Here is a 25,793-nt window from a genome sequence, read left to right as displayed (position 1 = left end):
GCAAGATGAATCTCATCAAACGCAATTTTATACTGTACATTAAAACTGTAATGCGTGCAAGATGAACTTGTTCCTATAGGGAGACAATTTAAAATGATAATAATCGACACAATATATATATAACAGCTACAGTTTCAACCCATTTTCTAATATGATATTTCGTATCCATCTTAGATACTATACGTCTTTGCCAATATGGCAAAATTCCACATTTTTTGGATAAAATCTATGCCAATGATAAGAACCGGTCTTTTCTGGAAAAAAAAAACCAATAAAAATGTTTAATTCAATTATTATTACATTTTCCTCATATTAAAAATTAATATAAAATTTAATAACATTTATATCTCTAAAGAGCCTTTTTGTTTTAAAATTTACACTTATTAATTTGGATTAAAAAAGGCTTTATTATTATATTAATTTCATTTTTTTTAATTATGGTGATTAATATGATTTATTAAATAAAGTAAAAATATTTTTGCGTAAAGTTATATAATATATTCTAATATTACATATTAGTTATTTTTAGTTTTTGCTAGTGACTATGCCTTCGGCTATTTGTAAAACTTTACTCATTAATTACCGACAAGATTCGATCTCGTCCCCTCTTCCATACGAAACTCCCACCCCAATCTTTTCTCACTATGATTTTACCCCTTTGTCCGCCACAACAAAGTTTAATAGTGAATTAGAACGTGCATTCTTGCAACCGACAATTATCTGCCAATTAACAGGCCGAATGCGATATCGCAAAGTCATTTGCTTCTAATAAAAAGATATATATCCGTAACGGATGCCTTACAAAGTGTGACACTACTTTTCTTAATTATTGAACTTTTAGCGAATACACACACCGAAGACAGATTCTGAAAATTGAAAATAAAAGTAATTTCATGATAGCGTTCTATCATCGACAAAAGGCTGATTGAAAGTATAATGTCATACAGAGAAATTCCTTCTTCGACACGGCTAACTATATTGCTTCACTCTATCCTTTCAGCATCATCCTTGCGTGTCTTTGAATATACCTCAAAGAAATAACTCTCGGTACATCTTATACGTCAACGTGGTTAAAAATACAGCCCTACCTATACATACGCGCATCGTATGTGGACGTACTGACATACCGCCATATTTCTTACGGTAGAAAAGTCTCCTCTATTCTACACTTCTTATGTTCCGCTATCGCGCGCACCGAGTAATGCGCGCTTCCTCGGAATGAATTTTATTTTGGGGTGACAAGCGCCTTTAAGAGTTTAGACGTGTGCCAACTTAAGCAAATGCAGATCAGAACAGCGCCGCGCGACGAAATACTCGGATCTGAGAGAGAGCTGAAGAAAATGTCGACTGGCGATAGAGGCGAAAAGCGAGGTACATAGTTGGTAACATCACATTATGAGATCTGTCTAAAACAGAATGATGGTTGTATTCATAAAAGGCCTCACTGTTCCCGAGATAGGTGAAAAGATAAGCCAGATACGCGTTCATATGTGGAATATATGTCCGCGGCAGTCCACAAGTAGCATGATCGCGAAAAAAAAAAACGGATTTACAGACTAACTGATAAAAAACTCGTAGATAAAACACGATAAAAGTTTCACTCACGGACTAGTTCCGTATTGTTAAAAAATTTAGCGCATGTATGAAAACATAATCTTATTTAATTAATTAATTTAAGAATATATTATATATCCTGTTAAAGATGTCGAGTTAAAATAAAAATGAGCGTCATTGATGTGCGATTAATTTGTACGCAGATGCGGGTGACAGATCGTACCGTACGGGATCCGACACGGAAGGCGCAGCAACCACGGACAACCCAACGCCACCTCCAACCTTGACGCCAAATCATCGGCAAGCTTCTCCATTTCCCCTCGAAAGCACAAACTCTCGCCGGCATCATTATAACGGCAGCATATCTTCCGAGAGATCTCGCAACGGCAATGGTAGGGAGTTAATTAGAACCGCGAACGGGTTGGTGTGCACGCAAGATGATACTTACGGGCTCACCGCAAGATGAATCTCATCAAACGCAATTTTATACTGTACATTAAAACTGTAATGCGTGCAAGATGAACTTGTTCCTATAGGGAGACAATTTAAAATGATAATAATCGACACAATATATATATAACAGCTACAGTTTCAACCCATTTTCTAATATGATATTTCGTATCCATCTTAGATACTATACGTCTTTGCCAATATGGCAAAATTCCACATTTTTTGGATAAAATCTATGCCAATGATAAGAACCGGTCTTTTCTGGAAAAAAAAAACCAATAAAAATGTTTAATTCAATTATTATTACATTTTCCTCATATTAAAAATTAATATAAAATTTAATAACATTTATATCTCTAAAGAGCCTTTTTGTTTTAAAATTTACACTTATTAATTTGGATTAAAAAAGGCTTTATTATTATATTAATTTCATTTTTTTTAATTATGGTGATTAATATGATTTATTAAATAAAGTAAAAATATTTTTGCGTAAAGTTATATAATATATTCTAATATTACATATTAGTTATTTTTAGTTTTTGCCAGTTTATTCTAATGGATAAAGCCCGACGGAATTGAGTAAAAACCAGAATTTACCATGATTTTTTCTACTCTATGTAGATACTTTACATCATATCATTATATCATTAAAATTTTAGAATATGATTCTGGGGCGCAATATACAAAACAGTTACTCGTTGAAAGTTACAAGTAAATTTACATGAAAAATGCTTTCGCTTAATCTTACAAATAATTTCGTTTCTTTAAAAGTAATTTCGAGAGGATTAAAGGATTCAAGAATTTTCTTTGTCCACGCGCTAATGGAAGATTGAATTAAGCGGCACGATTCGCGCTAGTTAGCAAAACCGGCGCTCTCTGAAGGAAAAAACTTCTTATATATATATCCGACTATTTAAAAATATTCGTATCTTCTTCATTGCAGATACCGTTTACGCGGCGCCCGCAAAAAAGACGACTTCCGGCGGCGGTACCTTAGGTCGAAGAACACGCCGAGGTCACGCAAGCGCTTTGAGCAGTAGTTCCACTGCGAGTGACCGTTCCGAAACTGTCTTCCCCGATGAACACACTCGCATACATCTCACAAACGGTGAGGCAACATTCCGCGTTTCTTTCGCCCATATTATTGCACATTATTATCTCATACGCATGACCATCGCATCATATCGCATGCCACTCGTATCATTGCTTGAGACGATTATTATGATTATTGAATCTCTATAAACCGAGAAATATAAAACTGGTGCTATTAAAAGATTTCATTAAAAAATCTATTCAATTGTGAAAAATTAGAATAAATTGTTGCCGATCGCCCTGAGCGGATCGACCCTTTAAATCACGACGTAAAATTTGCCGCGGTGCGATAAGTTAACGATCCATGCCTCAAATGCGATTACCGGACTAATCGAGTTACTGGATGGTATCGAGCCCCTGGCCGAAGTTAAATCGGGTTTCGAGTAAACGTGTTCCTCGTTAAAAGCTTAATATTAATAGTCATTCAAAAAAAGGCGAATGGGAAAAAAGAAATCATGTGTGAAATTCGGCAAATTTTACACTTTCTTGTATCTTCTAAGATTTTCACTTACGTTATATAAGCGTTATCAATTATTCGAGATTTTATGTTTACAGTGAAACAAAGTATTACAGATAGAGCACATTTCCAAACATTTTCAACCTCGATCTTGTACAAACTCCGCGCACAAGATGTGGTTACTCCAATATTATTAATCCCCCATAACAGATTCTCATCAACGACTATTTCAACAATAATTTCCAACAGCGCAAGAAAACGCGCTATCTCTGTTGTTAATCTTATCCTAAAGCAACATTTATGCATATGTAGACGCGATTCTAACTACAAATGTTCTCATTATGAGCATCTCTCGTCTCGCACTTTCCACCGATATGCGGCTGTGAAGCTCGCGGCGAAAGATCTTGGCAAAGGCAAACGGTTTCCGAGCCGCGCATTATCGTCCGGCGAACAATGCCGTAATCGACAAACTACATTATGCGCTGGCTCGTTAAATAACCATGGGACTTTCTATTTTGGCAGTTAGGTTCATTGTTGTCCGATACAGTAATGTACCAGCGGCAACACCAACAGTGTCGGTAACAGCTATGGCAACGGAAGCGCAACGCGAACGCGGGAGAGAATGAGAAAGAGCCTTGAGCCCGAGGCTAACGGAATTAACAGTTGGCGGCGCCTGAGCTCGGCTAGTTAGAGAGTATAGGCTACCGTCGAAGTTAGCGCGACCCCAGCGACTATATTGTTTCGAAACGTCAACAGTATTTTAGGTCTCCCGTCGTTGCCGGTCTGCGCGCGCTATCTTAGCGTCGTCTCATCGTAGAACGCAGCTCTCTCGACCGCCAGGAGACGAGAGAAAGTAGCTTTGTGGTTTTGAGGAGCCGGCGCGGTGCCCGCGGTCGACGAGAGCGGCTTACGCTCGTCGGCTAAGTTTTAAACGAAATTTCGTCGGATCTCATTTCGTGCCGACGCGACGTCGATGCGGCGACGGCGGTCACGTCGGCTTCGAGGGATGCTGGCTGCTCGGCAATTAGTCCTGCCGATATCGCGAGACGACGAGATCGTGGATGAAAGGACGAGGAAGGATAGTAGGATGGAAAGCTGGCAAGCGCGCGCGGGAGGTAAGGAGCGAGCTTCCACCGCATCTCGTAGATGGTTATCTTCGGAATTTCAGTCTTCGAAGACCGCATTTCTCCCGCCCGCCTGAGTGCGCGATCGCGTTACGCGTTTGATTCCGTAGAAATTAGTGATGCGAAATTACATCCTTGACGTTCGCTCGTGGCCATTTACAAGGCGTGCGTTTTAATAAAGATATATCGTATGTACACATATGTATATATAACAAGATATACCGTATCATGAATAAAGATAGAGTAATATTGAGAGAAGCGGTATAAAGTTTTTTATCTTTTTATATCATCATTTGTTCCAATTTTCTCTCCGTGATTTAAATTTATGCATTCATATATCACAATTTCAAGATTATTTTAACGAGATATTAGTCATCGATACGTTTATCCACGCTGTAATTTTTTAATACACAACTACACAATATATACGGATAATATAAAAAAAGAGAACGCCGATGACGACAACCAGCGTTATATAAGATGCGGCAAGATCCCCACGTATAATTACCAGGATCTCGTAAGCAGTAATTCGAGTCTGAATCTCCGATGGGATATTGCTTGCCAGTATGTCCCTGCGGTCTAATGGAGGCATGTCGCGGCATCTATTAGCAAATGGCTCCCAACGGTCAGAGCTTACCCGCGTTAACCCCGCGTGCGCGCCATCGCCAGAAAGACGATTGATATTACATTAGACCGCCGTAGTCTAATGTGACCCAGTCTAGGAGCGCATTATTGAATTGGTGAACGCGCGAAACCCGATAACATTACATTACGTTAATTTACTATCACAAAGCATAAAACAAATTCGCTAAATGAGCGTATTTATCGCCATAAGATAAAAAAACTAACACACGATATAACTATAATTCTCTATAAGCGTTAACTCTGTACAGAATATATAGAATATTTAGATTGATGGATGTTAAAGACAACCGAGTAAATAAATATATATAATAATATTTTATTATAATTTAAATTTACTATTTGTAATTGTAAATTTTTATTACTTTATCCGAATATCAAACAATTATTAAATTCATGAAATATATATATGCAATTATATCAATTAGTAAAAAAGTATAAATTTTGTAAAAATTAATAATTGCACACCACACGTAAATGTACGCAGAAACAAATCACCGTCGGTGAAAAATAAATTTTCCGCGAGTTTTCGCAATCGTTCAATGATGGTTGGTAATTTTTGACGGGCTCTGATGCGGGTTGTTGCATTTAATGCCGTGGAACGAATCACGCGCACCAGCAAGCTTGATGCTATCAATTCGTTCGATTGATGTAGGTTTTACAGTGTGTGCTGCATATATATATGTATATATATATATATATATATATATATATATATATATATATATGAACGGAATAAATCCGCGCGAAATCAATTGATTCATATAGTCGAGCAAAAGTTTTTAAAAAACCGTGCATCGCAGCAAATACATGCCAATACTTTTGATAAACGGTTGATAATACAGTAGAATAAATAATTCATTGCTTAAGGAAAAAACGTTTAATCAAGAACACTTAATTCGCATCGCAGTTCTAACTATAATCGAATACTTTTTGTTACATTGACCATTCAAAAAACTATATGAAAGTGTGCTGGATAAATGCCAGATTTCGCCGAATAGGAATAATTTGAAGCACCACTTGCGAACTATGCCAATAGTCCGTGTTCACCATTACCGTTATCGTTCTTTTCTCCTTTTGGGTTACCTTTTTCCGGACTGAATATCTATGGCAGCGCGAATCTATTATTACATTTAATCGTTTGCAATGCAATCTTTCAATTATTCGCAGAAAGAAAAATAATTATTAGTTTTTATTATTGTAAAAATATATAGACGAGAAATACGTGTAGGAATTAATATCACGAAATATTAAATTTGTAGATAATGTTACAACAATTTGAGCTTATCACTTTCTACTGCCACCGCGATACGTTAAGGTAAATAATTCAAATAGAATGTAATCGATACGCGAGCTTAATTGTCGTAAATTATCCTATAATGCTCGTATTACAAGCGATATGACATTTATGAACTTTCATAACCTTCGTGAATTCATTATCGTAAAGTTTATTTTATGGACGAAACTTTATATTACTTCAAATATATTTGATTACTTTTGTTGATTACTTTTCTCATAACCAGAAAAAAAAAAAGATTTAGAGGCTCTTTCGTTGATGAACGCATAGGTGAGTTAACACGACATCACTTTCATATTGAAAGTCCGAAAATACAATAAAAAATTGTTAAAAACTTCGTTAAAATTGTTAAAAATCGTTAAAAGATTGTTATGTTCTGTTGATTGAGCAATAGTACATAAATGGTAGTGCATGGCTGAAATTTTGTGTGTTCCGCGCGAATGAAGGCAGCGGACGCGGTACGCAGAAATTGTACGAGACAGTTCGGACGAAGCATTCACGAATGCTAACTCGGTTTATTAGACTGTTTGGTCCGGAAGGAGTCAAGCCAGAACGATTCGCGTCGGACTGGTCATCGGACGGTACCTACCATCGCGGCAATACTACGCGCTGGTATAGCACCGGCAAATAATTCGTATTTACATGAATGTGTACTCTCCAACGCGGAGGCGTTAAACCGACAAATCGAATTACAGACGCGAATCGCTAACCGCATCAAGTCACTGTCGGCTACCTTGCATCCCCTTGCACTGTCTGACTAACCCTTCCCGCCGCCCGCGGACAAGGGATAACTCGGTTGAACTCGGTATCGGTGATGCGCACGCTACATAATTGGCTCCCAACGATTGGTCAAGACATACCGCCCCGGCGACGTTATATTGCTCAATAATATGTCCAATTAGATGTCGTACTAACGCCAAATAGCTCTATGTGTACGCGTGTCACGTCTGTAATAACAATCTGAAGCAATATCGGTAAATTTCGCTAAATACCGTGTCAACAAAATTAAAAGCCTTTAATTGAAAAATGTTTAAATAAAATATTTAAAGTAATTTAATTGTACTTTGATAATATACGTTATGCAAGAGTATTGATAATATACTTATATATATATATATATACTTGTACATTTCGGAAAATTGAAGAATTACAACGAGTAAAATTATAGTAATTACAGTTGGTTTATGCGTAATTAAAACTGCTTAAATTTTATGATTATTAAATATAAAATAAACAAAGCACTTTTTTAATTCCTAAAAAGAATACCTTTTTAAATTCGTAATTCAATGAACGAACCTTGATCCGAATGTAATAAATGTAAATTCAGCCATAGGGAATAAGCCATATGATGTAAATAGCGAAATCTATATTATAGAGTTACATCATGTTCATCATTTTGCGGAATTAGATTGCACTGCGCCTATCGCCATCAGAAACTGCATGATTTATTTTGCGCGTTATGTAAACGCTAACCTATGCTTTATGAGAGACAGTAACGCGGTTTGACCACTGATCAATGATGTACCAGTATTAGCCATAATTGGCTGGAATCGTATTGATCTAACCTTCACATGCGGGCAACGTTATCTCCTATCCTTGCTGCGTTTAATTAGCTATGTTGACAAATTTACATACACAGCACAATAAGTCATTTAGTAGAATTTACGTGAAAATCTGTAAATCTACAGATTTTTACGTGAAATAAATAAAAGAATATAGTATCAAATACATTGAGATGAATACGTAATATACAATATAAAGATTTTTGTTGTCGATATAATTTTGATCTATTAAAAATTCACTCAATCATAAAATTCCGCTGCATTTGTGCGGAGATTTTTCCTTTTGGCAATTTAGCTGGCAAAATAAATTTAAACGGTTTTAACTCTTTCGCCCGCACTCCAGCGATTTAACGTTATATTCATAGCGTATTTCGCAATTTCAAAAGAATCTTCCTCAAATATGTACCTTTACCCGAGTTTTAATTCGGTACTAAATCCTGCCGCGTACGCATGTAAAACGGTGTAACGATCATAAAGCCGGAATGTATTCCGTAGTTTGTACTGCATCGTTATAAAGCGTATAAGTCGTACAAAGTAACACGTTGTAACGATTCAAAAAGGACCGTGGCCCTCTCCTCTACTACGATACGGCATCGCGGCGCCGAGATTTTTCCTGTCCATCGTCGACGCGATATCGACTTTGTAATTGAGCATTACAGGTGTTTCGAGCACTCGAATGTAAAACGGTGTAACGATCATAAAGCCGGAATGTATTCCGTAGTTTGTACTGCATCGTTATAAAGCGTATAAGTCGTACAAAGTAACACGTTGTAACGATTCAAAAAGGACCGTGGCCCTCTCCTCTACTGCGATACGGCATCGCGGCGCCGAGATTTTTCTTGTCCATCGTCGACGCGATATCGACTTTGTAATTGAGCATTACAGGTGTTTCGAGCACTCGAACGGTGCCGGCAAATTGTTCAATATAACTGGAACAAATGTATATTTCGATGGTAAAGTTGTCCAAGGTATGCGACGGACGCGGCTGGCGATGACAGCTACGCAATGCGCATTTCACGGTCCGGTTTAATTAAGCGATTATTACTGCTTATTACGGAAAATATCGACGCAGTTTCCACGTAACTTAACGCAGAAATAATTCCTCTATCGCGTTTATAATTTTTGCGATTAATTAGAGTTCGATTTGGCCAAGAGATAACGACGAAAATCGTCGAAAAATCTGAATAGCTTCGGTGCAAAGCGTTATCAAGAGGCGAAAGAGCGCATTGCAGTTGTATCATTATCGTATGATTCACGTACATGACGATTGCATTAACCTTCGATATCATCCGGTTCAATCGCATTCTGATATGCATTTATGATATATTTCATCTTTCGCGTGAATTTATTAAATTAATCGCGAAATAGCACCTTCCTTTCTCTCTGGTGTGTTCACTTTGCGCATCAATTAATTAATGAAAATCCATAATTTTATCGACGAAAAATCACCAGTTAATATTACAAATTAATCACGAAATAGCACCTTCCTTTCTCTCTGGTGTGTTCACTTTGCGCATCAATTAATTAATAAAAATCCATAATAATAATCGACGAAAAATCACCAGTTAATATTATCTATTGTTATCCCACATCAATAGTTAATGTTATTATTTACAAAATCTTAATGAAATGCCCAAATATACAATTTTTTGGAAAATTGTGACTTTTCATTCAAAACGCTCTGTAGTATGCCTCTGTAGTATGCCTTTGTGCAAATTTGCCTAACATAAGCTAATACAATAATGTAAATATATCTATTGTATATAATAAGTTAAATTTTGGCTACTCATACCATTCGCATGATGCAATTTTTTGTTGAAATTTTCACATGTGCACATGCTAATCTCGCCGCACTAATGCACTTTTCTCTCTGCACATTCCTTGGCACACAGGTCTGCCCAGGCCTATTTACTTTACAGGTATGTAAGCGGTCAGTAGAAAATATAATTTTATCATTTAAATTGATGTGCATTAAAATTTTACAAGCATTATGCAACAAAATGTGACGTGAGAAAATATGAGATAAAAACATTTTGTTATTTTATATAATTTTGCGTAAAGGTTATTTCGTTAATATATTTTGTATATTATTGCTTTTGCAAAAATTTATATAACGTTCTGCTCGTTAACTGTCCAACAAAGTTGTTTGTTTGCTAATGCAAAGAATTGTGATAATTATAAGATGTTAAACTCAGTACTGTTTACTATGTGGTTCGAGTAATTGTCTTGACATCTACAACATACATCCATAAGTTATAACGACTCGCTTAATAGATTTTAATCCGCAGGACCAGGGACCGAAATTCCATTATCCCACATCCGAGTTACCGCAACCAAGTTACGTAGCTTCACGAAAGCGCGATAGACCACTGTATTGCAGTTAAACTTGATTTACAATAATGTGCTCTGTAACATTAACAACCTTTAATGGTTATACATTGCTCCAATTATGTATATATGTTCAACATAGTATCGGTTTATTGCGTCACCATCGGCTAATTCCCATAACTGGTATACGTACAAATAATATAAAATGTGTCAAGTCAAAATATATGTATAAGATATAAAAATTAAAATCAATATTTTTCAAATATACTCAATACGTTAATTAAGCATTAATTTAAATCAATGTTTCATTATTTTAAAATATCAATTATACTTTGACCTTCCCTAAGACACAAACTTTTTCGTGGATATACTCTCAAATATTTTTGTTGCCCTCGACATGCCTGGTAGGCGCCCTTTTGTACTCTTTATGTTTAGGTAACTGTAATTATTCTTTAGTGAAGTTCCTTTCAAGTTTGAACAACTTTATAAGTAACTTAACTACAGAACCCGCAACACTGAGCCCCGAAGGGCCAACGTTGAGAAGACGCCGTTAGAAATGGAAAATTTTTACTATTGCTGTTAAAGCTCGTCATAATTAGTTTATATTTAAAACACAAGAATTTACAACATTTTCAGAAAATGTATGCGTTAGGTTATACTAACTCATATGTATATTATATATATATATATGCGTGATTATAGTTGATAATCTGCTAAAGGAGACACACGTAACACATTGTATCGTATCGTTGTCGTAGCTTTTAATGTGCATTTATGATTAATGATACTAGTATTGCAATACGCCATTAATATCTCAATTATAATACTCCATTATTGTTCAGTATTTCCTTGTACACTCCTTCGCCTATAATGGGTAATCAATTTCGTCGTGCAATTGCAGATAGATTCTTTGAATTTGCATGCATAAAATGTAGCGAGAACATGCCTAATTATTGATGCTGCTTAATTGCTCGCCGATTTTTTAATATGGCCAGACTAGAATTTTACAAATGTAACAATGTAAGAAAGAATAATATTGCAGCAAGATGGATGGAATTATACCGATATAATCATTCAATTTTAATAATTCACAAGATAAACACCAAATTAAATTGATCAATGTATTAAATATCTAAATCTGTTATTTGAGAAACCAAATATAATTCTTAACAAAATTATTTCTTAAAATTAATTCTTAACGAAATTAAATTTCTCAAAAGTTAAAAATTTTCAAAAGTTTATTTAATTTATTGAACACTAACAAGGATAGTCTGGTTTCTTAAATGATCGATTTAATCTAATTTTTAACACAACTATTGTTAATTACATAGCACGCGTTTATGCAAAACAATGTTCTATATATATATATATATAGATATTATCCAGTATATTATTTATCAAATTTCGTTCAAGCTTTTTATAAAAGTTTTATAAAAGTTTGTATTATAAGAAACAATATGCATCCGATAGACACAAGTGTAATATCTTGCGTTTCCAGATACTGGTAGGGATTCGCCTCCGGAACCTGCACCGCCGGAAGTGCCGCCGCGCGGACCGTCTTTACACGCAACGCATACTTTACGCACGCAACAAAATCGAAATGGTTGTCCACCGAACGCATCAGGAAATTTCACTGTGCCAAGTGATCAAATGCCGACTGAGACGTATTCCGGTGAGTAACGAGCACTGTCAATTAATTCTAATGACATTTGTCTAAATTACACAGCACTTTCGATTTACACGTTACTTTCTATCAATACATTTAAATGTTCACGCACTTTTATAAAAGATCCCTTTAAAGTTTAAACTCGCGTGGGTGCGTATTTATATCTCTATAATTTAGTGTAAACGCGTATAGTGCGAGCACCCCATGAAAAGAGCAACATAATGAAAATCGAATCGTAATGCGATCCATTCTGCTAACCCACGGATACCGTTATATAACACAGTTCAGTTTTCAACAGAGAGTGTTTAATTTGGTGCATACTCCGGCACCGATTATGTAGATGTGCAGATGCGAGCGCGACAGTGTGGGGTATCTGTTTAAACTAATGGGTTGTAGACCATAAAAGGGGGGAGGGGCGAAAAAGGGGGGAAAGGGGAGGTTTGCATTAAAGCACCCGTTAATTCATTGTAAATATACTCAGCATATATTCGTTTCTCTATATTTCTATGTACATACCATTAGTATATTGCTGCGACTAAACATCGTTTGTACTGGTCGTGACGATCCTGAACATTTCTGCGCGCATGTACATGGAGATTACATATGTGCGATTAACGTACGGTCGCATTCAATTCACGTACCGCTGTGCTAAACACTTGTATAATAATAGAAACGCGATATTGACAAGCATGATTACTCGTGCACGATGGCAATTAATGAGACCGTCAAAATCGTAGTTTGCAAAGTTTGATTGTATTTTATTCCTTGTAATTTTTTCCGCGCAAGCAACAATTAATTATATACGTATCCAATTTTTTAAAATCAAATTTAAAAATATTGTGCATTATAATATATCGTAATATATTACGTATGCGTTTAAATAACGGATTATTTGAATACTGAAAAATATGCTGGCATCGCGAATTTATAGACAGAATAAAAAAAAAAATGGACCGGAAATGCGTAAACCCGTGGTCTTTGATGGAAATACAACGGAACGCTATTCGACGCACTTTATTTCCACGGGATCACTCGGATTTTACGCGAAGTGTTTCGCAGTATATCGAATGCGCACATGGCTCACTATGCTTACACGGGAATTTATTGTAATGCATTCTCGATAATCCGAACCGTTTTAACGGAACGCCGCGCAAAGTTTGACCAAACGCAACGATTCTCTCTCGCGCAAAGAATACGTGTGTTCTCGATGTAACGCGATTTAATAATATATACTGGTTTTCATGCCAATTACTAATTGATGTGAACCACTTGCTGATATAAAGACCTCAATATGTAGACAAAGCTTGGGATAACGCTGTGCTTTATGTGAATATAATGTAACCCCGCGATATAAAATATGTATGCACCGCTTGAAGCATAGTGTAGTACCAAACCTGCTACTATTTCGGGAAATTATTGAAAGTTATATCGTCCACGCTCACACATTCGCAAATATATACAGTGAAAGGGCACTGGATACACGCTATAGATAATATATACGCACACGAATAGAGACGATGTTGTAATCCCGTTGTTTCAAGTTCGTCGAACTGTGTCGAAGTGCTAAAACTTTAGGAGGAATAGTGACGCTCGAAAAGTTACGTGAAACGCGATATTTTCCAGATAATATCATAATCGTGAGAGAGAATGTCTAACAAACCACGTGAACATTATATATATAATATGCTTATACAAAATATATTTTTTGCGTGGACAATAAAACAGTCTCTGTTGCCGGTACATGTTGTTCTGTTTCCACTGTGTTTTTTTCAAAACATTTACGTATTTTCCATTATAACGCGTGTATGTAATCAGGTTTTTCGTATTTTGTGCATATTAAATTATGCATGCGAAACTTTATATATTCTTTATCATCTCATGTTCAGCATCAACAGACACACGATACATAGTTTTCTCTGCGAAAAAAGCACAATATTTTTTGTTACATCTCAAATATGAACATATCTATATTGAAAAGAATGTAAAAATATACTTTACTCAAATCGGAACAATCTTTTAAAAAGTGTGATGAAAAAAATAAGAAATCACATAGAACCTCGACTTATATTGAAAATATTTCGAAATTATTTCTGCTCTCTCAATGGTCGACTAGATATTTTCTCGTAAGAAAAAATTTACGTTACCTCCGGGAGTGCCTAGGAAGAGACCGATATTATTATCTAGGGTACTTAAGCTTTGCGTATTTTTGCATAACTGGAAATTAGAAATAATTATTGTTGCACCTCAGGGAGCAAGGCTGTCGCGCAGAGGCGATGCCGTGCACAGCAGATAATTCTCTCAATGCCTTTTTACCGCGGGATATACCCATCAAAATTCATGTGAGTAAGTAACAATGGATTACTCCAGGGAGACTTCAAACGATTTGTCCGTAAAAATGATTGCATTTGTATCGAGTAAAGATAACGGTTTTATTAATTTCCTAGTTATATACCATATATGGTAAAACGTGTTTAATCCAATTTTGAAAATTTTACAAGATTTCCAAATGACAGGTTACGGTATAATGTCAAGAGATAAGACTCTGCCATAGAGCTAGGAATAACGTATGCTTACAAAGGGTAAAGTGGGTGTAGCGAGAGAAAGTCAGGTAATGAACAGATTGGAGACGCACCCAAACTAAGAAAGTTACGTACAGTTATAGTTAATGACACTTCATAACTTTGCTCTAAGTACAAGTGGCCACCATAGTTCTGTAAAGTTTACGGAGTGCATGCGAATATTCGCTTGGTCTCTCCACGCATCTCTTTCTCTCGTTAACGGCTGTTTGCTAAAATAATTATGAATATAATTCTAAATCAAATTTGCCTGTCCAGTGGCTTTACAATAAATAAGATGGCGCACCGAATGTACAATATATAGTACATAAAACTTTCCATTTGGATTTTTTAATGTAAAATATATCAGCAACGCATTTTCAATTTATAATGGCAAAGGTTATGTATTGTGTACTCACAAGACTAATTTAAATATTTATATTATCAAAAAGTATAAAAGAATCGCTATCAAATTGCAAAAGTATTCAAAATTCGAAACTAATAATGGAATTAATTAATGGAAACGTAACGTATTATAGTAGCAGCTAAACTTCGGGATGAGTTTCACGTCGTTTGATAATCCTCGCGTACTGTATCAAACTGAACGCGAATTACATGGAAACTAAACGCGAGGTCATTAGCTACTACTGTGAAGGGAGACTGTCATACACCGCTTTATTCTGGCTGATTTCCCAGAAAGCGCCGCACCGCGATATGACGCTTCAAAGGGCCTCCTCTTTAATCGTTTCGAGTTCTAACAGGAATTTCTACTATCGCTCCTTCTCCTCTTCGAACTTTCGCATCCTGTGAAGGATGAACTCGATCTACGAGCCGTTGTTTGCTCGCGCGAGGGTGAAAGGTGGGCAAATGTTTGCCTTCTTCTGGGGTTCCTCACTTCCTAATGTCTCGCCCCAGCATAGACGCCGCGCGCCGTAAAGTGGACGGAAATTTTATTAGTATAATCGTCGCATTAGCACCGAGGTCATTGCACACACAAGAGAAAGAGAAAGAGAGAGAAAGAGAAAGCAAGACAGAAAATGCAAAGGGGGAACGAGAGAAGGTGCGGAAAATAGCGGGTGGGCCTTGAGGTTGATTGGTTGACCGGAGAGACGATCGCAGATAGGGGTGCAAAGACTGCGCGATGCTTTGTGCCTGCCTGCTAGAATCGCTCTGTATTAATTACCGGCTCGCTAATTACTATTTATTAGAGACTGGCGCGCACGCCACGTCGAGCTGAGTCGCGCCATTATCGCTCCCGCTTCGAGCGAGTACTTACGTCGTAGCGTCGTTCCGAGGCAACTTCGTTACACCGTCGATTATATCTTGCACCGAAGCTAGCAAGAACGTTGAAGCGATCTCGAACTCGATCCTCTCGAGCATCCTTTAACGCGGATTGTCCATTTACGTCTCGTATATAGGGTATCACGCGAGAGCTCAAAAAATTACGCCATGCATTTTATTCGCACGCTATTGACGAGAATAATGAACGCACATTACATTGTCATGTCAAATACCAATAAAAGGAAAGATGCGACATTTAAATTTCTAATAAGTAATTATATATATAATGAAATTTATAGCAAATATATTTTAAAGGCACGCGCGCCCGCTTTCGCGTGTAGTTACTATGAAAGAAGAAAGTTTACGACGGCGATAACGCGTACCGTGACAAATTGCCTTTAACCTATTGCGCGGCTTAAGGATGCAAGATACATCTCCGGCGATAAGTAAAACGAGCACACCAGCGACGAGAATATAATAGGACGCTTTTCCACAATTTATAGAACGTTCAGGATGTTATAGGAGGAACATACAAGAGCATGTAGTCTCATCGGCTATTAAATTCTCACTTTGCGCAGACGAAATGCTCTCGCCGTTGTTGAAAATTCAGCAGTATTTACCTTAGAGTTGCCACAATTACGAATTAAATATCGCAGTTATTATTGACTAGTTAATTCCAACATTAAACATTTATAATTTTGATATAATTTATATTAAAATTCTAAAGCTATTATTAAATTAGCAAAGAATAATTTAAAAAATTAAGATCAAGAAAGTTAAATTCAATGTTCTCTTTGTCTAAATAAGAGAGAGACATGATAAGTTTAATATACTAGATCTTTAGTATATTTCTTTAATATATTTTTGTACCAATCTATTCAATCCGTAATTCTGTTTGAGAAAATTTAATTGTATATTTAATGGACCTCTACTCCTAAATATTTTATTAGCTCATATAATTTATTCAAAAGGCATAAAAAAAAATGCCGCGTCAATTAGCAGCGCTTCAGAGCAGACTAGAGAAATTGCCGCAATTATGCATATAAAATAGCATTATGTATAATTAGAAATCTTCGTTGTGATAATACATTTTCGAAATTTTATTATTTTCTATCAAACTTTTACTGTATCTTCGCGACACGTGTAACTTGATCTTAATGATTCTTTTTTCGAACTTTGTTGAAAACAAAATAAAATAAATTTAGAAAAAACTCCGAATAATTATATAAAATGAAAATAGAAAATGACAATAGGAACCAGTGCCGCATGTAAGGTGCAAATGAATTAATCATAAACAATTAATTGATCATAAAGACATGCGATGGAACAATTTATTAATTTATTAATCTCAAATTAAAGACGAAAGCAAACGTTTTCTTGGACCTTCATCAGCGCAAATGAACTTACGTCAATATCATATATATATAATCGGAGAATTACGGAAAATTCAAAATCAATACAGTGTACAGCCAAATAAAAAATAAATTAATAAATTGCGTTCCACCGCATATCTTCATAATCAATTAATTGTCGATTAATTCATTTGCGCTTTACATACAGCGCTGGCTCCTATTGCCATTTTTTATTTTCATTTTAGTATAAATTTATTGAAAACGTTTAGCAAAAATCCATCTAATAAAATATAAGCGCGCGGGAAGCGACCGCAGTCAATATTCTGTCTTTAGCTAGGCTAGATCGCTAAAACAGCGAAGGAGGCTGTTTTGAGAAGTAGTACGAGATTAACTCGATCCCGCCAAATGATACGATCTCTCAAAGCGGACAAACGCAATGTCGCAGTTGCGCCCGTTGCAACACTTCGACCATGCAGAAGATAGATATGACCGGTGGAATAAACATGGAACCGCGCAGAAGCCACTTCATATTTCAGAGCATCCGAGTGAACTTCTGTAACGGTGGACGCGCATTAGACAGACTAATCCCGGCGGTATAGGGCCCGCACTAGTTTCGCGCAATTTCCGTCGTTCCTGCAGCCACCGGCCACTGCTGATTACCTACATCGCACATATCCACTGGTTACGTCGTTTTGCTTATTTTGCTTTAAATAGAGACATTTCGGAATGGGTAGCAGAGAGAGAAAGAGAGAGATAAAGAGAGAGAGAGAGATAACATTTGGGAAGAGCTCTCCCGTACTAAGGTTGTACACGTACGGCCGGATACGGGGATGGGAAGCCTCCAGTATTATTCTAATAAGAATTATAGTCTATGATAAATATCGACCGAGCTCGAATGCTTCTGCGGGAAGCCACGGAAGAGATAGGGCCGGTTCGGTTCATTGATTATCCATTATTACGAAACGCGCGCGCTGAAAGTAACAAACGTAACGAAACGTGTGAGAGCGCAACTTTTCACGATTTCACCGAGGATTGTGACAAATGTATAACAACATGTATCATGACAAAAGCATGACAAATACAAGGGAAACTTGTAACAAACTTACCAAATTTGATTTGACTTGGTTATCTAAATCCATTATCTTATGAATAAGTCTTTTTGTTGTCCAATCTATTATAACTCTCTTTTTCTTTCGGTAATAAATAATACATTCCTTTTATATAAAGGGGAACTGTGTACACACTTTAAAGACAAACATTTGAGCAAACTAGTCGCATTTCAGACATACCCCATGCAAGGCCTAACGGTATATTTGTACTTGCGTGAGGCGTTTCTTCCTATAAATTCTCGATCTTACCCTTCTTACCTCTTCTCACTCTCTCTCTCTTTCTCTTTTGTCTCCATCTTCTTTCTTCTTCGTGCACCACATTCCCCTAACCTTCGTCCCCCTAACCGTCCCTACCGAGTTTCCTCATTGTGGTACCAAGCGACATAACTCAAACTGTCCTTGTGGTACCGATGCCAGGCTTGGATTTAGCGCGAGATCTTATCGTCCGGACAACAATAGCGCCGCTGCTTGAGAGAACTGAAATACTTATCGTCCGCCTAACTCGCCTGAAAATTTATAAGATGTTCGCGGACTGAAACGAGAGCCCATCTTTGCCTGCGATAATGTATATCAAATGTCACGAAATTTTTATCTTTAGCTATACTAAAAGGAAAAGATATGAAAAATTTCAAAATTTTGCTCTGTGCTTCCACAAAGTACAATGTAAATGTAAATTTGGCTAGCTAAAAATATTTGTCGAATATCGTGTAAAAATTATTTAAATGTTATCGGATTATATTCATTTGTTTCCGATCAATAAATAGCGATAAAAGTAATGCCGTTATGCTGTAAATGCAATGCAGTAACGACGCGTACTCTTACGAGAGATACGGAAATAGCGGGGGTAGGCACATTAATGCCACATTTAATGCGGTGCGCTTACGCGTCGCGATTATCGAATTTACGCCTTGAATCGAATATTAGTTTCCGGAAAAATATTTCAGCGACGGAACACCCACTTTCGGCTAAAAGCAATTTTCAGCTTAAAGGCTTCCACGGCTTTTATAGCATCGATATATTTTTCCAATAATATCTGTACGCAGAAAACGACTGCCTATGGCTCGAATGCGGCCGGATGGCACGAGAAGGTCCGCCCGCGGAACGTGTGGAAACGAGATAGAATAGTTTACAATCAAAATCCAGCAAGCCAAGCAGACTCTTAAGCAACCTCCATCTCGCGGTTAAAAGTGGAGAGACAACACGTCTAGACACACACACACATATATCGCGCGCGCGAAGGGAGAAAGAGAGAGAGAGAGAGAGAGAGAGAGAGAGAGAGAGAGATAACATTTGGGAAGAGAAGCTCTCCCGTACTAAGGTTGTACACGTACGGCCGGATACGGGGATGGGAAGCCTCCAGTATTATTCTAATAAGAATTATAGTCTATGATAAATATCGACCGAGCTCGAATGCTTCTGCGGGAAGCCACGGAAGAGATAGGGCCGGTTCGGTTCATTGATTATCCATTATTACGAAACGCGCGCGCTGAAAGTAACAAACGTAACGAAACGTGTGAGAGCGCAACTTTTCACGATTTCACCGAGGATTGTGACAAATGTATAACAACATGTATCATGACAAAAGCATGACAAATACAAGGGAAACTTGTAACAAACTTACCAAATTTGATTTGACTTGGTTATCTAAATCCATTATCTTATGAATAAGTCTTTTTGTTGTCCAATCTATTATAACTCTCTTTTTCTTTCGGTAATAAATAATACATTCCTTTTATATAAAGGGGAACTGTGTACACACTTTAAAGACAAACATTTGAGCAAACTAGTCGCATTTCAGACATACCCCATGCAAGGCCTAACGGTATATTTGTACTTGCGTGAGGCGTTTCTTCCTATAAATTCTCGATCTTACCCTTCTTACCTCTTCTCACTCTCTCTCTCTTTCTCTTTTGTCTCCATCTTCTTTCTTCTTCGTGCACCACATTCCCCTAACCTTCGTCCCCCTAACCGTCCCTACCGAGTTTCCTCATTGTGGTACCAAGCGACATAACTCAAACTGTCCTTGTGGTACCGATGCCAGGCTTGGATTTAGCGCGAGATCTTATCGTCCGGACAACAATAGCGCCGCTGCTTGAGAGAACTGAAATACTTATCGTCCGCCTAACTCGCCTGAAAATTTATAAGATGTTCGCGGACTGAAACGAGAGCCCATCTTTGCCTGCGATAATGTATATCAAATGTCACGAAATTTTTATCTTTAGCTATACTAAAAGGAAAAGATATGAAAAATTTCAAAATTTTGCTCTGTGCTTCCACAAAGTACAATGTAAATGTAAATTTGGCTAGCTAAAAATATTTGTCGAATATCGTGTAAAAATTATTTAAATGTTATCGGATTATATTCATTTGTTTCCGATCAATAAATAGCGATAAAAGTAATGCCGTTATGCTGTAAATGCAATGCAGTAACGACGCGTACTCTTACGAGAGATACGGAAATAGCGGGGGTAGGCACATTAATGCCACATTTAATGCGGTGCGCTTACGCGTCGCGATTATCGAATTTACGCCTTGAATCGAATATTAGTTTCCGGAAAAATATTTCAGCGACGGAACACCCACTTTCGGCTAAAAGCAATTTTCAGCTTAAAGGCTTCCACGGCTTTTATAGCATCGATATATTTTTCCAATAATATCTGTACGCAGAAAACGACTGCCTATGGCTCGAATGCGGCCGGATGGCACGAGAAGGTCCGCCCGCGGAACGTGTGGAAACGAGATAGAATAGTTTACAATCAAAATCCAGCAAGCCAAGCAGACTCTTAAGCAACCTCCATCTCGCGGTTAAAAGTGAAATCCAATTTCCGCTAACCGAGACTTTTTCTTAATATAATAACCAACTTCCGAGCTCCACGACCATCCCCCGAGCGCGGAAACTCCGATATTCCGCGGAGCAAGGACTGCAAATATTCAAAATACGCGATAATCGAATTTCGATGGATAAATTAACGGGCAAGACGCTCGTTTGCGATTTATTGCTTGAAACAGGAATTCGCACTAGGATTTAAATCGGGTAAAATGAGCATATTGCAAATTTACTATGAAATATTTCATTCAATGAAAAGAACATACGAAACGATTGGATTTATATTCTTTCAATTTATTCTTGCCAAAACATTTTCGGTATTCTTATCAGTTAACTGTAAGTAACATTATATTTTACTTTATAAAAAATTTTATTGTACTTTTGCGGAATCTCTTTTCCAAGATGTAGGATTGCAATGTTTAATTAGATACAATCGGTGTTTCGTGACTTTGGTGTATTTAACATCCGATTGAAAATCGACTAGGATGAAATTGCCGAGGCAATGATAAGAAAGTGCGATATTGTAGCATTAAAGGAACGAAAAATTATTACGCAATTAATTCGAGATTAGGAAACGTTAAAGATTCAAGTATCAATTTTAATCCCACTGTGTATTCGTTGAACAAGTATCGGCGAAATGCACGACGATAAATGCGAAAGAAAAACATGTCTTGATATTGCTGTTAATACAGCAAACAATCTGTGGCAAGAATATTAAGAGCTGAATAATGGTTTTCCCTCAGTTTTCCTCAAAAATCGCAGAATAGCTATCCCATTCGTTAAAATGGCTTCGTGAATGGCATTATAAAACGACGAAAACCCCGGAGCTATAGAAAATTCACCGCGGTCTGAAAGAGAACATTAATTTTCATTAACGCCACCATTTAGAAAGTGATCATTTCTCTACATTTATTTCTATTTTTGAAAGCATAAAGCTTTGCCTCTTGTCCTACAATTGTATTATGAATGTCCTGATAATAAAAAAGATTAAATTATCCGGTTGCATCTCAAAAATTTAATTTAGGAAAACTCGATTTTCAAATTATTTTCAACAAATTATGATATACTAAAATAATCTTGATTTCATATTCAAAATATATTTGTGTTCTATAAATGATTTTGATAAAACCAAAAATACGAAGGTTGTCCGATAATAAAGGTACAGGTGTTGTGATTATACATGATCTGTACGCGCAACCTCGAAGTCATGGGCATGTATTGTTACAGGGGAGAAAGGAGTAGTAGCCGTACAAGCATTGTTATCTTTCATCCATTGGTCGGAATTTGGGAAGCGAATGAAATGGCCGGTGTGATTCAAAATTATTCCAAGTTCGAGATGCGAAATTTTTAGAAATGCGAAAATTAAATCAGTCAACGTGATGATCCAAATTACAAATAAGCGAAGCAACAACGCAACATTAATAATTTGGAGCGCGAATGCGAGAGAAATAACGTTTATCGACTGATGCAGTAAGCAGAAGAAGTCACGTCAGGCCAACTATTATACATATAGAATTTACCTTCTCGCTCTCTCTGTCTCTCCGTATCAAGATTGCGTGCCGATTTCACGAAGAAGGTAAATTCGAAGCTTATGATATTGGCATATAGTTGAATGCACATGAGCCGGTAAAACGAATCGTAATACGAACGTGCCGACGCCTTATGTAATAACGGAGAAAGTAATAGGACTTTCCCGGCCGTTTGCAATATTATATCGGTTCTCTTCGCCTATACGATACTCGAATAAAAAGGCGCAGTTATCCGCGGAGTTTTCATGCCGTCCCGTGTGAGTAATATCTGCAAATAGCAATGATAGTAGAGAGTTGAACGATACTGTTTTTACGATTATCGTTCTGCAAGTGCTTTCGTTCGAAATTATTCACTTATCATTGATTACTCGGCACAATAACTTCGAAATACATTTAAGCAGAGCGCCGCCGCGATTTCATTGTAGCTACTGAAGAACGTTAGGCAACAGAAATCGAATTTGCGTCTCGTGATTATTAAAACGAAAAAATCCACGGTTAACTCTCTCACGCCGCTCTATAAATATTCAAATTACTAATAACTCGATCTTTCTCCATTCCTCCGCTGCCTGGACGTTTATAAACCTCTACGAGAGCTCCTCGTCTCTTGATACACTTTTGTTTGCAAATCCCGCAAATGCAATTTAGGAGAATCATTTACGTCAATGAATAAAGTTCGCGACGTTATAACTTGCAAAGCAAGACGTTAAACTACGGATTTTGTTCTCATCTTGATAAAGTTTCGTACAGGATTTAATATATACATTCGATAATGCATTAATCGAACGGAAAACGTGCAATTTTAACGAATCATCGAACGTGTGCGCGTCTTTAACGTGTGCAAAGTTTGCCCCCGGGAATTCATCCAACCGCTTAACACGAGACGTCGTTTTCCTTCGTACGTTAATAAAGGAACGCAGTGTTATTAAACATTAATTAGAACGAGTAACTCCAAATATTCGCGTACGAACGTACTATGTAAAAGGATCTGCTCCTTTTTACGATGAGTAGTAAATTTACGCGTAGCAGCCTCGGGGCCACGGTCGACTTAATACAATTAGTAACGTTTCAGGAAGATTACAGAGGAGTTAACAGGTCCAGCACGATACGGGGGCGCGTTTTAAATAACGATTAGAATGAACTATTACGCGCTTATCGCGAGTTACATAATGTTCCGTTAGTAACGATCATAAGTTGCATGCGGGAAACCGGCAGAATCCCAGAGGCGATGGCGTGACCATACCGCGTTATACTACTGGGTGCCACACGTGCGCCCATATGTGCAAATCAACGTGTATATGCCCACATACATATACATATACATGCACATACACATGACACGGCAAGTTTCGCGGTTGCTCAGTGAGCTTCGTACCGCTTTTCTACAGATGGGCTTTATGCGCGAATTTCGTTTGCGCGAAAACACGCTTGCGGGGGTGAAAGATTTTGCCTACTCACGAATAATCTTTGCGCGATGCTTGAAAGCGCTGTGAAGAGAGCGAATGCGCATTACGATTTAGCAGAATGGGATATAAAGTTTCCTGTAGCTGCGTGAAACAAAGGTCTTCCGCCGCTGAATATTGCGTTACATAAAATTACGCTATTATATTATTGCTGCTATTTTATATATATGTGATGTAGGTTAAAATATGAATCAATAGAAATTATAACCAATAAATGAGTATCTAGTAATTGTGTGATTAAGATACCTATGAAAAAAAAAAAAAAAAAATGTATTTTCTAGAACGATCGATATAACTACGAAGGGAGAAGATTAACGGGTAAATTAATATTAATTAACGGAGGAACAAAATTTTATTATTAAATACCAATCGATAATTCAACGGCTGTGATTCTATATCAAATATCGAAGAATACCAGTGCAACGGTGCAGTGTCTCGGGAACGCGATTCCGTGGCGGAAAATCTCTCCCGTTCGGAAGGCAGGTCAAATAATCTGTATCGAGCGTTCGCGCGTCTGCGACTCCCCTTGAACGATCTTGAATTAATATTCGTTGGCTTATTTCATTTCGCGCCGATCGAAATGTTGCGTTCTTGAAATTCTCAGCAAATTGTCCTCGCGCGCTATTCCCCGCTCACGATCCCTTTTTCTCTATCTCCTTCCTCCTTCTTTTCAGTCGTCGTACACCCTTGCCGCGCACCCACTGGTTTTCTCATATTATTCCCGGCGACGGCGACGGTCCCCCTACCCGTTATTCACATTCTGAAAGCCGTCCTATACATATATACGGCTCGTGCTACGCTATTGGCCGCACCGCGCGGGATAATTAGTAAAAATATCTGCGGCATCGACGTCACGATAATAATTGCGAAATGTATGGCGCTAAATTACAGAATGCGTCCTCCTCACGTTCTCTCTTGCAATGAAAAAGTATTTATATAGTACATTATATTTATATAGTTGCGAGGAGGCGGTAGATGCGGAGAATCTGAGCCGCCGGGAGTATTCGAAGAACGTGAACTACCGTTATTGCTCGTTATTTCTTTTCATCCTTCTGCAGTCTGGTTAGCTATACCGGCGGTTGACCTTTCCCTAATGTATTATTAGATATCCCCTTATATACGCGAACTCTTTCGTCTCTCGTCAATTAAAGGGTTCCCTTGCAATCACGTTTCTGCAATTTTCCACGGTATGTACGCGTAATTTCCTCCTATACGAACACGGCATTCAATCGTTATGCAATTTTTGCTTTGCTACTTCGACTATTTGACAAACATTCAAACAAAGATTATGTGAAATTTGCTTGGAAATGTGATATAAAATATCTACTTTGTAACTGTTTAAATGTAAATCAATAAAACATTCGCGGAGCATTCTTCTTTGTCGACAAAGGTTTGTTTCAAATTCTGTCTTTTGAAAAATATTCGAAAAGTCGAAGCTTTCGTCTTTTCTACAACAATGAAGATTCGTTTAAAAAGAGGATGTTTCAAGCTTAAACGAACCGTCGTGT

The 25,793-nt window shown here is 37.3% G+C and overlaps 1 protein-coding gene and 1 long non-coding RNA gene across 2 annotated transcripts in view; one reads left to right on the top strand and one right to left on the bottom strand.

Moving 5' to 3' along the window:
• Positions 1-25,793, top strand: part of LOC115246078 (teneurin-a) — a 486,292-nt gene that overhangs the window by 162,376 nt on the left and 298,123 nt on the right. Inside the window, exons 5-8 of the mRNA XM_029824669.1 lie at positions 1,758-1,946; positions 2,948-3,112; positions 10,071-10,097; positions 12,005-12,178. Coding sequence (XP_029680529.1) covers positions 1,758-1,946; positions 2,948-3,112; positions 10,071-10,097; positions 12,005-12,178 — 555 coding nt within the window. The remainder of the gene's footprint in view (positions 1-1,757; positions 1,947-2,947; positions 3,113-10,070; positions 10,098-12,004; positions 12,179-25,793) is intronic.
• LOC115246099 overlaps positions 1-25,793 on the bottom strand; it is a 244,898-nt gene that overhangs the window by 164,740 nt on the left and 54,365 nt on the right. The gene's annotated exons all lie outside the window — the stretch shown is intronic.

This window comes from Formica exsecta, unplaced genomic scaffold, assembly GCF_003651465.1.
Source record: "Formica exsecta isolate Colony F162 unplaced genomic scaffold, ASM365146v1 scaffold1, whole genome shotgun sequence".
Lineage (NCBI taxonomy): Eukaryota > Metazoa > Arthropoda > Insecta > Hymenoptera > Formicidae > Formica > Formica exsecta.
The sequence above is the reverse complement of the archived record's forward strand: the minus strand, read 5'-3'. Positions and strand labels throughout refer to the sequence as shown.